The sequence below is a fragment of the Otolemur garnettii genome, unplaced genomic scaffold (assembly GCF_000181295.1).
Source record: "Otolemur garnettii isolate 467f Iridium unplaced genomic scaffold, OtoGar3 scaffold00115, whole genome shotgun sequence".
Lineage (NCBI taxonomy): Eukaryota > Metazoa > Chordata > Mammalia > Primates > Galagidae > Otolemur > Otolemur garnettii.
In genome coordinates, this window is record NW_003852510.1 from 689,040 (window position 1) to 701,862 (window position 12,823).

The 12,823-nt window shown below is 48.0% G+C and overlaps 1 protein-coding gene across 1 annotated transcript in view; it reads right to left on the reverse strand.

Moving 5' to 3' along the window:
- Positions 1–7,693: 7,693 nt before the first annotated feature.
- SUSD6 (sushi domain containing 6) overlaps positions 7,694–12,823 on the reverse strand; it is a 104,875-nt gene continuing 99,745 nt past the window's right edge. The window contains exon 6 of the mRNA XM_003797361.3: positions 7,694–11,687. Within this exon, the coding sequence (XP_003797409.1) occupies positions 11,662–11,687 (26 nt within the window). The 3' untranslated portion in view covers positions 7,694–11,661. The remainder of the gene's footprint in view (positions 11,688–12,823) is intronic.

Sequence of the window (12,823 nt, forward strand, 5' to 3'; positions counted from 1 at the left end):
TTGGGGCAGAGAGCCACAGCGAAGCACCAGCAACTCCACTCCATCATACTCTAGAGGGCGGTGCCTGTGGCTCAAAAGAATAGGGCGCCCACCCTCTATGCCAGAGGTGATGGGTTCAAACCCAGCCCCGGCCAAACACTACAAAAAAAAAAAAAAAATGTGGGTTGGGAGCAGTAGCCCAGACCTCAAATGCATCATACTTTGGAGCAGGAGTCCTCAAACTTTTTAAACAGGTGGCCAGTTTACTGTCCCTCAGACCATTGGAGGGCCGGACTGCGGGCCCTGGAATGAGTTGGCTGCGAAGCAAGACAGGCAGTGGCAGCAAAAACACCTGGCGGTGGCCCGTGGGCTATAGTTTGAGGACACCTGCTCTGGAGCAATGAGCAGTGAGCACCCAGAATGTGGTGGGAAGTTGGGTTAGGGAATAGAGCGAAGCCGGGCTCAGAAGCCAGGCAAGAGAAAGTGGCTTGCTGAGGGTAGTGGGACAGAGATGCCCACTGGACCTAGACAAGGGACCCAGAATTTCAGCCCAGCTCTGCCACCAGCTGGTGAGTGGCCTTGGATAAAGCAGTATATAGCCATCCGCAACTGTACCCTCATCTGTAAAACTGAGCATTTGGGGGGGTTTTTTAGAGATTAGACTAGAGTGCCGTGGCATCAGCCTAGCTCACAGCAACCTCTAACTCTTGGGTTCAGGCAATCCTCCTGCCTCAGCCTCCAGAGAAGCTGGGATTACAGGTGCTGACCTCCATACCCTGCTAATCTTTCTTTTTAGATGATACGAGAGTGTGTGTGTGTGTGGGGGGGTGTCTCACTCTTGCTCAGGCTGGTTTCTAACTCCTGAGCTCAAATGATTCTCCCTCCTCAGCTTCCCAGAGTGCTAGGATTACAAGCACCAAGCCACTGTGCGTGGTCTAAAACTAGGCATTTGGAACAAATGACCATTGAGGGTTTGTGGTCTATTTCCTTTCTTGGTCTAATAAAGACTCATGAGGAGTTTCCGAGGAAGAAAATGAAGTCACTCAAGCCAGTTCTTGGTAGAATTTAGCCTGGAAGAGGCATGCTAGATGTCAGGTCAGCTGAGTGTTGTGGTTAAGCCAGTTGGGTTTTCTGTTCTTACAACATAAAGAAGCCTGAATGTCTGTGGGCAATGTTCACTGAGGCAGATTAAGCCAATGAATGGGTTGTGAGACAGAGTCACGCTTGAATCTCAATTTCCACCATTTCAGAGCCATGTGACCTTATAACAAAGTTCCTCTTCACTATTGTGAGCCAGTTTGTTCACCTGCAAGGTTAGGATTAATCACAATGCCTGCCCTCTGTGCAGTTGCCAGGCCAGCAGGAGTTACTGAGGTCAAGAGGGGGCCTGGTACATAAGCAAGCCATCAGTCCAGCTGACTCTCACCAACCTGAGTCCCAGCGGGTGGCCGGGCTTTCCTTTAGGTATCCCCGAATGTGTTCATACCACTTCTCCCCTGTCCCTGCTCTCCTCTTTGCTCCTGCCCACTGCCCACCCCACAATGCCTACCGTTGCCATAGTTTCTTCAGGTAAGTACAATAGATTGCTTCCCTTATTTTAACTCAGCCCTCACATCCTTCTTCCTGAAACCCCTGGTGTTTTGGGAGCCATCACCGCAGCTCCTTTATCTCTTCCTGCTTGCTCCAAGATGTCTGGTTTCTCCAGGAACAGAATCCACAGGAAAATGCAAGCTCGGTTCAAATGCCCTCCTGAGCCGCTGGAGGCTTGGTGGCTTTCTGCCCAGTTTTAACTTCTCCTTGTTCTTCCCTTCCAAGTACACCCATCCCACCCACACATATCCACACAAGCTTTGGTGACCAAGTCCTGTTTTGTTTTGGGTTTTTTTTTTTTGCAGTTTTTGGCCAGGGCTGGGTCTGAACACAGCACCTCCGGCATATGGCATAAGGGGCCAGCGCCCTACTCCTTTGAGCCACAGGCGCCACCCAAGTCCTCTTATTTTTTAAATCCAAGTGAACCTCAGCTAATTTTCCCAAGGACATTTCTCAGGACAGTATCAAATGCTTTCTTAAACATCCATTTCCAAAACATGTTTTCCCTGCATCAACTAGGAATGAAAACCTATTGGGAAAACTTCGTTAGTGATGAGTAATTTTGCCTCCAGACCCAGGGGTCACCGCTTCCTTCTTGGTAGCTGGCAGGTTTGATTATTATGTGAGTATGTGTCTGCATTGAATTTAGAGAAAGAACTATTGTTCTGACTTCTCATCTCTAACTTGGACTCCAGTATTTTCAAGATGCCTCTGTCACAAAGAGTGAGCAAATGTACTTAAAAAGTCAACTTTAGGAATAATGAAACAAATGTGAATAAAATTAATACTATTTTCTTTTAACAGGGATACTTTTTAAATGAGAATTCCCAGCACTAGTGAAACTGTGGGAAAACTAACACTCTCCAAAGAGAGCATAATTTGGAGTAACTTTCTTGGTAAGCAATTTGAGACATATCGAAAGCCATTAAAATGTGCACTTCCTTTGACCCGGCATCTTCATGTCTAGCATTTTATCCTAAGGAAATAATTAAGAATGCTCTCAAAGCAGTGATTGTTAAGAATTAAACATTTTCAGCAACCTAAAAGTCCTTATTACCAGTATCATAGAAAACTATGCAGCCATTAAAAATGATGTAGATGAATGTCTTGAGATTGCAAAAAGTTGTAACATTTTAAAAAACACACAAAATCCTATTAAAAAGTGATCTTTTGTAGTCCTTTATAAGATCACAAAGAAGCCTATAAGAAAGACTGAAGTATGTATATACAATATCAATAGGATGTAGTATATGGGTGATTTTAATTTCCTTTCTAGATTATCTGAAATGAATAGGCATCTTCCTTGGGACAGAGTCTCACTATCTTACCCCAGTGTTCACAGCAACCACAAACTCTTGGGCTTGAGAAAGCCTTTTGCCTCAGCCTCCCAAGTAGCTGGGACTACAGGCACCACTACACCCGGCTAGTTTTTCTATTTTTAGTAGAGACAGACTGATCTTGAACTCATGAGCTCAAGCAATCCAGCTGCCTCAGCCTCCCAGAGCGATAGGATTACAGGCCTGAGCCAACTTGATGGCCAATAGGTATTATTTTTGTGTATTTAAAGATATTTTTAAGTACTGTGAAAAAGACCCATTTGAGAGATTGGTACAACTTTTGTTTTTGTCTAGCAGTCTCAACTTTCCACATTGGGAGGTGGGGTTCTATAGCCGTGCAGGAAATCTCTTTTGTCACCCACCCACAACCACTTCAAAGGCAGCCCTTTCCCTGGCAGCTCTGCAGGATTTATGGGCTTTGCTACCTTTGTCCCTCCAGCCTGTCATCAAGAGAAAGGCAACAAGCCTTGGTTGATCCCATGTTGGCCTGTCTCTCTTCCCCAAGCTCTCTGCTGCCTGTTCGGGGGCCCCAGCATTCCTTACCTGATGGGACATGTGTCTGCACCTGTTTTCCAGTGACAGTAAGACTTACCACTAAAATAAGCAGTCTTTGCTTCTTAGTATTTGTTCTTCTTCTTTTTTTTTTTTTTAAGGTATCTGGTTTATTTGGGTTTCTCTGATCTTCTGAGAAACAAATAAATCTCAGTGTTGTCCAACAAACAGAAATTTCTGCAATTATGGAAATAGCCTATAGCTACATTATCCCCCCCATATACGATTAGTGTGACAGAGAAACTGAGCTTTTTTTTTTTTTTTTAAGTGCAAGGGTTTTTGTTTTCTTTCAGAGACAGAGTCTCACTTTACCCTCCTCAGTAGGTAGAGTGCCGTGGCAGCGTCACATAGCTCACAGCAACCTCCAACTCCTGGGCTTGGGTGCCCAAGGTGATTCTCTTGCCTCAACCTCCTGAGTAGCTGGGACTATAGGCAATAGCCACAACACCCGGCTATTTTTTTGTTGTGGTTTCGCTGGGGCAGGATTTGAACCCACCACCCTCGGTATATGAACCCTACTCACTAAGCCACAGGCACCGCTCCCTTTTTTTTTAATTGTTGGGGAATTTTTTTTTTTTTTTGAGACAGAGTCTCACTCTGTTGCCCTGGGTAGAGTCCCATGGTGTCATAGCTCATAGCAACCTCAAACTGTTGGGCTATAGCAAGCCTCTTGCCTCAGCCTCCTGAATACCTGAGACTATAGGCACCCGCCATAATGCCCAGCTAATTTTTCTGTTTTAGTAGAGACGGGGTCTCACTCTTGCTCAGGTTGGTCTTTAATTCCTGAGCTCCAGCAGTTCACCCATCTCAGCCTCCCAAGTGCTAGGATGACAGGAGTAAGCCACCACGCCTGGCCAGAAACTGAACTTTTAATCTCAAATTTAAATAGTCACACATTTCTAGTGGCTACTATACTGTACAGTGTAAGTCTATCCCAGTATTTCTCAAGAGGGGGCAATTTTGTCCTCACAGAGGACATATGCCAATGTCTAGAGATATTTCTGATTGTCACAATTGGGCTTTTTTTCTTCTTGTTGTTTTTTGAGACAGAGGTTCACTTTTTCACCTTTGGTAGAGTGCCGTGGCATCATAGCTTACAGAAACCTCAAACTCTTAGGCTCAAGCCATCCTCTTGCCTCAGCCACCTGAGCAGCTGGTACTACAGACACCCACCACAATGCCTGGCTATTTTTAGAGATGGGGTCTCGCTCTTGATCAGGCTGGTCTTGAACTCCTAAGCTTAAATAATTCACCCGCCTCGGCCTCCCAGAGTGCTGGAATTAACAGGCTTGAGCCCCCATGCCTGGCACTTAGTATTTGTTCTTGCTGCTTTGTGAACTTATTTCTCATCATGCTCTGCATAGCTTCAATGCCTCCTCCCCTAACACCCCTGGGCATGTCCCATCTGAGATAGGGCAATTTACCATCCTTTAAAAAATGGAATGCCATTTCTCTGCCCTGAAATTAGAGCTTTTCCTCTACAAGGCAGGCTGTGCCTGACGGGCAGAAATGGCAAGGCAGGGGTCCCCCCAGCAGAACTGCCTGTGTTTGAATCAGATCCTGGGTACACCTTGGACTAATTATTTCACCTCTTTATATGCTTCTGTTGCATTATGTGGCATAATGCCACAGGCAATATCAGACCCTATCTTGCAGAGTTGCCATGAGGATTCCATGAGTTCATGCTTACACTATGCCAGGTATAGCACACAGTAAGCACTAACCATCAGCTATTGTTGATATTACTCTTTTAAAAGTTGATAAAGTGGGCAGCGCCTGTGGTTCAGTGAGTAGGGCGCAAGCCCCATATACTGAGAGTGGCGGGTTTGAACCCAGCCCTGGCCAATCTGCAACAAAGAAATAGCTGGGTGTTGTGGGCACCTATAGTCCCAGCTACTTGGGAGGCTGAGGCAAGAGAATCGCCTAAGCCCAAGAGCTGGAGGTTGCTGTGAGCTCAAAATAAATAAATAAATATTCCCCTCTCTCCTCCTGCCCACCTGTCCTCTTCTCACTTCTCTTCTGCCTCCTTCCCCTTTTTGTTAATAGAATTGTCTTGAATATTCTGAATATTTTTATATACTTATTTAGATAACATTTAGAATAAAAATCCTCTGGGATTCTAAATGAAATAAATAAATAAATACATGATGGTAAAGTACTCCATAAATGGTAGGCCCCTTCCCTTCACCGTCCTGTCAAGTAACAGTAGGGATGTGTGTGGGGATTCTAGGAGGGACAAGTGTTACCAAGGGTAGGACCTGGTGGTGGTTGGGTGGTTGACATAGATGACCCTAAATTCTTTTCCCATGAGAAATTTCTCATTAGGCAAACACATCCTGACCATTATCCCAAGGCAAGCTTAAGAGCATCCTGTAGACATCTGTCTCATACCAGAACACCTGACACAGCTGCTAGTCTTTTTCCCCCTACGGTGACCTCTTTCCTACATTTCTTGCTTTTCATCTTCAATGCAAAGGAGTACTGAGGCTGAAAGGTCAAATAACTTGCTCAAGACCCTGCAGCTTGTGAACAGAGTGGGACTTCAAAGCTAGGCCATCTGGTTCCCAAATGCTGTCTTTTTTTTTTTTTTTTTTGAGACAGAGTCTCACTCTGTCACCTTTGGGAGAGTGCCCTGGCATCATAGCTCACAGCAACCTCAAACTGTTGAACTCAAGTGATCCCCTTGCCTCAGCCTCTCAAGTAGCTGGGACTATAAGCACCCTCCACAACACCCAGCTATTTTTAGAGACAAGGTCTGGCTCCTGCTCAGGCTGATCTTGAATCCATGAGCTCAGGCAATCCACCTGCCTGAGCCTCCCAGAGTGCTAGGATTACAAGTGTAGGATTACAGGTGTAAGCCACCGTGCCCGGCCTTCCCATGTCCTGTCTTTGAGGGAGCAAGATCCTGTCCCGGACCACCACTACCCCCATTCCTAATTTTCCCGTGGACATTGGCATTTAGATGTGTCAAAACCTCCCTATTAAAAATAACAAGCATCTCTTTTAACCCCTTATTTCTTTCCTTACTTTTTTCATGGTCCACATCCTCTCCCCTACTGCAAGCCTCTCTGATCTGGAATGTCCCCACCACCCTGCTGCACATGTCTAAACCCAGTGGGCTAAATGGCTCAGACCTCCTCAGCAGTGTTTGTCTTTCCCACCTTCCGTCTCCTCCAGAGATGACCTCCTCCTCTTCTCGCTCAAGTTCTCATCTGCTTGGTGTCTCTTCTGGGGTTCTAGGTGTCAATACCCACCTGTCTGGTAGACATCTCCACTTGGATATCAGACACCTCCAACTCAGCATGCCCCTAACGGAGCCCATCACTTCTCTCTCCAGACTGTCATTCCACTTCCCCATCTCAGAAAGGTGCTGCTACTCATCCAGCTGCTGGAGTCAGAGGCGGGGCCTCCCACGTGCAGCCAGCCACCAAGCCTTCTTGATTCCACCTTCTTCATTAGTATCTCTTAAATCCACCCCTGCTGTCATCACCCCAGTGGAAACCATCCGTGACTTCTTCCATGGTTTTCAGGTATAGTTGTGTTATAGCTCCCTAACCCCATGCAGATGGAGAGAGCTCCCCCCCAAAAGAAAATGCAGATCTAAGTTACCCTATTTAAAATTGTTCAGGTGCTTCCTATCGCCCTTAGGATGAAGTGCAAACTTGCCAAAATGGCTGGTGAAGGCCACCACGATCTGGTCCCTGCCCCTCCTAAGCCACTCCTCCCTCAGCCCTGCAATGCAGTGACCCTTTTTGTTTCTTAAACAGAATGTGCTCTCTGCTCCCTTTGTGCCCGCACACGAGTACCTGCCCTTTGGCCTCACTGTGCGGGCCTTCCCATCACAGCTTAAGTGACTTTTCAGGCAAGAGGCATTTTCTAACTGCCCCATCAGACCTTATGCATCCCTGATCCTAACAATCAGGACACACTTTTGTTACTGTCTGCCTTCCTAGTGACTCCAAAGTTCCACACAGGACCACAATGTTTTGTTCACTGCTGAGTCCCAGCACTCAGCACACTTGGACAACAAGGAGGTGATTTCCACCTAAGTCTGTGGTCTTTCCTTTTCATACCACAGGGGAGAAGGGTCTTCTCCCCTTCTGTCTCCTCCATCACCTGCCAGGCCCCCTGCCCAAGAGTTAGTGTCTCATCCCATCATGAGCTCCTGACAAGATACATTCTTTTCAATGTAGGGTTTCTACAAAAACTTTCAGGAAGTATCACATCTGCTACAACTTCATAAGAACATTTTTTAATTATTATTTAGAAATGCAGTTATATACATAGAACAATTAAATTAAACTTTGTACAAATATTAAAATACTATCTTCACACCCACTGCAATGTACAGGATACCAAAAAAATATATATATGAAATAAAATAAAGCAAATCCAAACTGATTGAGTGACATCCTGCACAGAGTCAATTATGCATGTGTTGTTTAAACCATTGTATGAGTACCATTCTGCAAAGGGTTCCACAGTGGTGCAGAAACCTGAAGAGGCCAGGCAGGGTGCAGGGGGTGTCACGCAACCTGCACCCATCTCTCCTCCCTGCTTGGCAATCTGAGTGCTCTGCCCCTGTGTTCTCTCCAGCTAGCCTCTGCTGCTGGGCAGAGGGCTCAATCTTGGGTTTTGATTAAATTCTACTAGGTGTTCAACTGGACATTAAGAGTTGCTTCCCCCCAAAAGCTGGGCCTGCCACCTTTCCCCCTTTCCAGGAAACCCATGCCTGCACCATTCAGATCAAACATCTGCCAAGCAGAATATTCTCCATGCCCTTCCTTGGGGTACCTGTTATGGCTGTCCCTATGGTGAAAGCAAGGAGACCTGGCAGGGCCCATGAAAGATAATCCCAGCATCACTGTCCTTAGCAAGCACATCTGGAATTAAGCTGTGGAGCCTGGGTGCCACTTCCCTTCAAGGCCCTTTTTTCTTTCTGAGAAGGGGGGAAGAATAAGGATGTAGAAATGTTCGCAGCATATTCCATTCTCTATGTAAGGACGTTCCCTGGAAATGGAGGCGAAACTGTCATGTGGAAAGCAAGTGGTTTGAGAGTTCATCTGGAACTAGGAGGGAGAGGGCTGAATGCTACTATCCCCAAGCCACTAGCAATGAAGCAGGAAAAATATACCTTTGTCTATCTCACCATCTGGCTTCTCCACAGAGCTTTAAAGCTGGGGGTGGGAGGAGGAGGGCACAATAAACGTGGAAGACAGTATGAGTTCAAGTTCTCTTTGTGAATGGAGTGCTTACCAAATAGACATGGAAATGCCTTATAAAACCAAATGAAGTGGCCAGGACTCAGCCCATTTCACAGTTACACCCAGTGAAATGGGAACACAGCACACAGTACAGAAATGCCAACAGATAGAGCCAAGCTGCTAAACTAAGGCATGGAGGGGACGGAAATTTTAAGTGATTTTCACCATATTCTGGCCCTTGAAAGTCACTAGAATGTGACTCCCAAGTCTCCAGGGTATAAAACCTGCATTGAGTCAGCTCAAATGTGCAAAAACCCCCCAAAATAATAAAATAAAAACCACCACCCTTTTAAAAGTCCTTTGGTCCTGACCATTGCTTCTAGACAAGCCTCTACTGGACCTCCACCCTGCAGAAGTGAGTCCAGGAAAGCAGGGCCGTGGCCACAGCTTCTCCCCACCTTCTCCGGGCCCCTCCTGGAGCCCCCCTCCGAACAGCTTGCCATGCGACACCAGCCCTGGTTTCCTAGCCAGGCCGCACCTCAAGGCATCATCGGTGGAGTCTCTAATCCCTCTACCCGAGACAAAGCCCAGAAGCCCTAGAAACAGCTGATAACTGATGGTTAAGAAATTGCTTTGGGAGGGGAGAAGTAACTGCAAGAAGCTGTCAAAGGAGACCGGCGGCAACACAAGAATTAGCTCCCACACCTACAGGCCCAGGAGCCTCCAGGGTGGGGGGGCTCATCAAAGCCAGTGACAGGAGCCAGGGAAGAGAAGCTAAAGCTCCCCCCACCCCCGTTCTGCTGTTTTACTCTCCTACCAGTGGGCATGTCTGGGCGGGCTCATGTCTCAGAGTGGTGTCAGTGGAGGGTGAGGGGGAAGGAGGCTTTGGGAGGCTTTGAAAAACCCCAAACAAAAAGTGCAATCTCTTAGGCGGGAAAAGCCCAGAGTAACAAGGTAGAAAAGGATAAGGTCTTCTATTTTAAAAAATATTCTAGAATAGAATTCAGGTTTTGGAAAAGTGGACAATCAAAGCTGAAAGCTCAGCAGTGATGTCTCCAATTCTTCCCCCTCACCCCAGCTGCCCCTGTTTTCTTGAGGAAGACAAGGGCACCACTAGGGGTGAAGGTGAGCCCAGGAGGCAAGGTGGCTAGGCCCACTAGGGACCCCTCTCTGTAACAAGCCTTACCCCCCTCTAGTTCTAGCACCTTCTCCAACCTGTTCCCACCTAACCACGCTTGCCTAGGCTTTGGGCACAGCGGACGAGAGCTCCTGGGGAGGGGGTGGCCAACAGGCCCAGCAGGCACTGCCCTTACCCTGAGAGGAAGGAAGGAAGACTACATGCGGCAGAAGGCCAGGGGCGACTGAGTGGTAAAGTGCTTGTGTGAGAGGGGAGGCAGGAGGGGAGGGCAGCGGCTGGGAGAAGGCTTCCGGCCACCCACGCCTGCAGCTAACCCTGCTAGGTCAGGAACTGAAAATACACAGGGCTTTTTATTATTGTTACCAGCCTGAGCAGAGAGGCTGGGGGAGGAGCAGACATGCACACAGTCAGTTTCGAAGTTTCCCAGCCCCAGTACTTCAGGGGAAAAAAGAAAGCAAAAACAAACATTCCTTAATGCCACATCTATCTTCGGAAGACAGTACCCTGACGGAGATGGTACACCTGACACTGTCAGCATCCCACATGTGGCTGAGTAGCCAGGGCTCCTCTTCTATGCCCCTCCACCTGCTTCAGGCCAGTAAGATGAGGGAAGATGAACTGTTTCTCAGCCCTCGTCCCTGGGTGCCAAAGGAAGAAGAGGAGTCTCCTGTCAACTGCGACATGCGGAGTGGTGGCAGAGAAGGACAGAAAAGTATGAAAAGCAGCAGCACAGCAAGCAGCAGGCCACTTCCCGGGTATAGTTACTAAGGCACGTGACCGTGGTAGGGAGGATCCTCAGAACCAGGCTGGAGCTGCCTGCAGCTGCCTGGGGACTCAGTCTGTGCCTCTCGGCCTCTCCTCCGTCACCACAAACCCAGATAGGGGCAAGTTGCCCAGACTGCCAGTGACTAGCTGGGCACTCCAGGGCATCACAGCAACTCTCCTGCCGTGGGCTCCTGTGAGCAGCACAGAAGCCAGATCTGTCTGGGATACATCCCAGGAGGCATCACGAAACTTCCCCTTGGGCTCCAGGGAAACAGAAAAGATGCTGGAAGCAGGAAGTGAGAACTTGCATATTAGGAAGACAATCATCATCAGCCACCTGCCTTTCCTCCCTCGGGATCTTCTGCATGTTTCCGGGAAACTCTCAACTCAACAGTGCCAGGAGGCTGCACCTCTGAGCCAGACAGCCAGGTGTTAGGGCAGCTTTGGCATAATTTCCCAAATCTTCCATCCTCAGCCAAGGAAATGTGCCACCAGTGTCAACCTGGGGCCAGTCCAGGACACATATTCTCGTCCCTATTAGAGCCAATTCCTGACTCAAGAGCTCTCACTCTTGGATCTGCTCTTGCAAATGGCAGCAGTGACAGCCCTCAAAGGAAATAACAGGCCAGACCCAGGCCTGGCCCCTGTGTGGCAGGGGGCGGCAGCGCAGCCACAAGGCTTGTGGACACAACAAGCCTACATGACAAAAAACACTGGGCAGGGTGGGGAAGGCACGGTGAACATGGCAGCATCAGCCCACGTGAGCCAAGGGCTGCCGCCAAAGAGCTGGTTGGAGGGGACCCAGAGGCTTAGGGAAAGGGAGGGCTCGATCCAGCACATTCAAATCTGTCCCCGACAGATGGCAAGGCTGGGCCAGGCGCAGAGCCAGCTCCTCCAGCTGTCCAGCAGGCAGATGGCGAGAATCTTCCTTGAGCTTCCAGCGAGGTGGGCTTGCAGGCCCTCAGAAATACACAGACACACAGGTGGTAGCTCAGGTACCCAGGCAGGGTGGCTGGAGAGTACAAGGTGCTCAAACCCACAGAGAGAGGGAGAAGGGCAGAGGACCTTCATAGAGAGGAGGAGCCGGCCGCAGCCCTTATGCTTCTTTCAACAGTGGGATATCTGCAGGAAGACAGGGAAGGAAAACTCAGTGGTTACTCCATGTGGGTCTCTCCATAACATTCCTAATCTCCTTTCAGGGGCCTCACAGACAGCCCCTAATTTAAAGTAATAAAATGTCCCCTTATATACTCCTAGGTACGCAAAAATTCCCTGCCTCTTTTTTAGGCCCTTCTGGCTCATCTCTCCTATTGCCTATATGATAAAAGCTGGACCTACAGTCTGGCATTCAACCCACCAACACAAACCCTCTTCTGACTTAGCTCTGCTGGTCTAATAAATCCCTTTTCTCTCTTAATCCTATGATATGAGGCTACAAGGCCCTGCGTAAGTCTTACCAGCTTCTAAAGCCATCTACCAGTTGTGTGGCCTTGGATAAATCACTTCCCCTCTCCAGATTTCAGTTTCCTCATATGTCAAGAGACTCAAGCTCCCGACTTCCTAACATTATCAGTCCCAAACAGCTCCAGTATGGCCTGCGATGAACTCATTGGTGTATGTGTTTTGTTTTCTAAACTTCTCATTCTGACACAGACCCTACAATTCTTGGCTCCCTTATTTCTCAAGTACAGATCCCACTGTACTTTCATCTAGGAGCCAATTAAGGATCATGAATTGCATTTAGCTGTTCCCTCTCTTCTACCTCTACACGTCCCCCTGTACTTGAGAAGGAAGGGAAATGACTGGCACTCCATGAAGGCAGGGGGCATGTTTTGTATTTTTCTCTGTATCAAACTCTAAAACCTAAGCCAGCACCAGCCACAAGATAGGCTCTCAAAAATGCTTATTAAATACATGGGGAGAAGAAACAACAGGGCCCCATCTTGGCTCCCTGGGAGTGTTAGGACTGCAATGTGCACTCAAGTTGTCTAACAATAGGTATGGCTGGAGGTCCCTGGGATCACTTGCTTCAAGTTCTCCAGCCAACCAATAAAAAAGACAGCAAGCTGTTAATAACCAAGAAGTTCCACAGTCTGCATTCAAGAATTTCCAACCTGGGCAGCACCTGTGGCTCAGTGAGTAGGGCGCCAGCTCCATATACCAAGGGTGGCAGGTTCAAACCCAGCCCCAGCCAAACTGCAACAACAACAACAAAAATAAATAGCTGGGCATTGTGGTAGGCACCTGTAGTCCCAGCT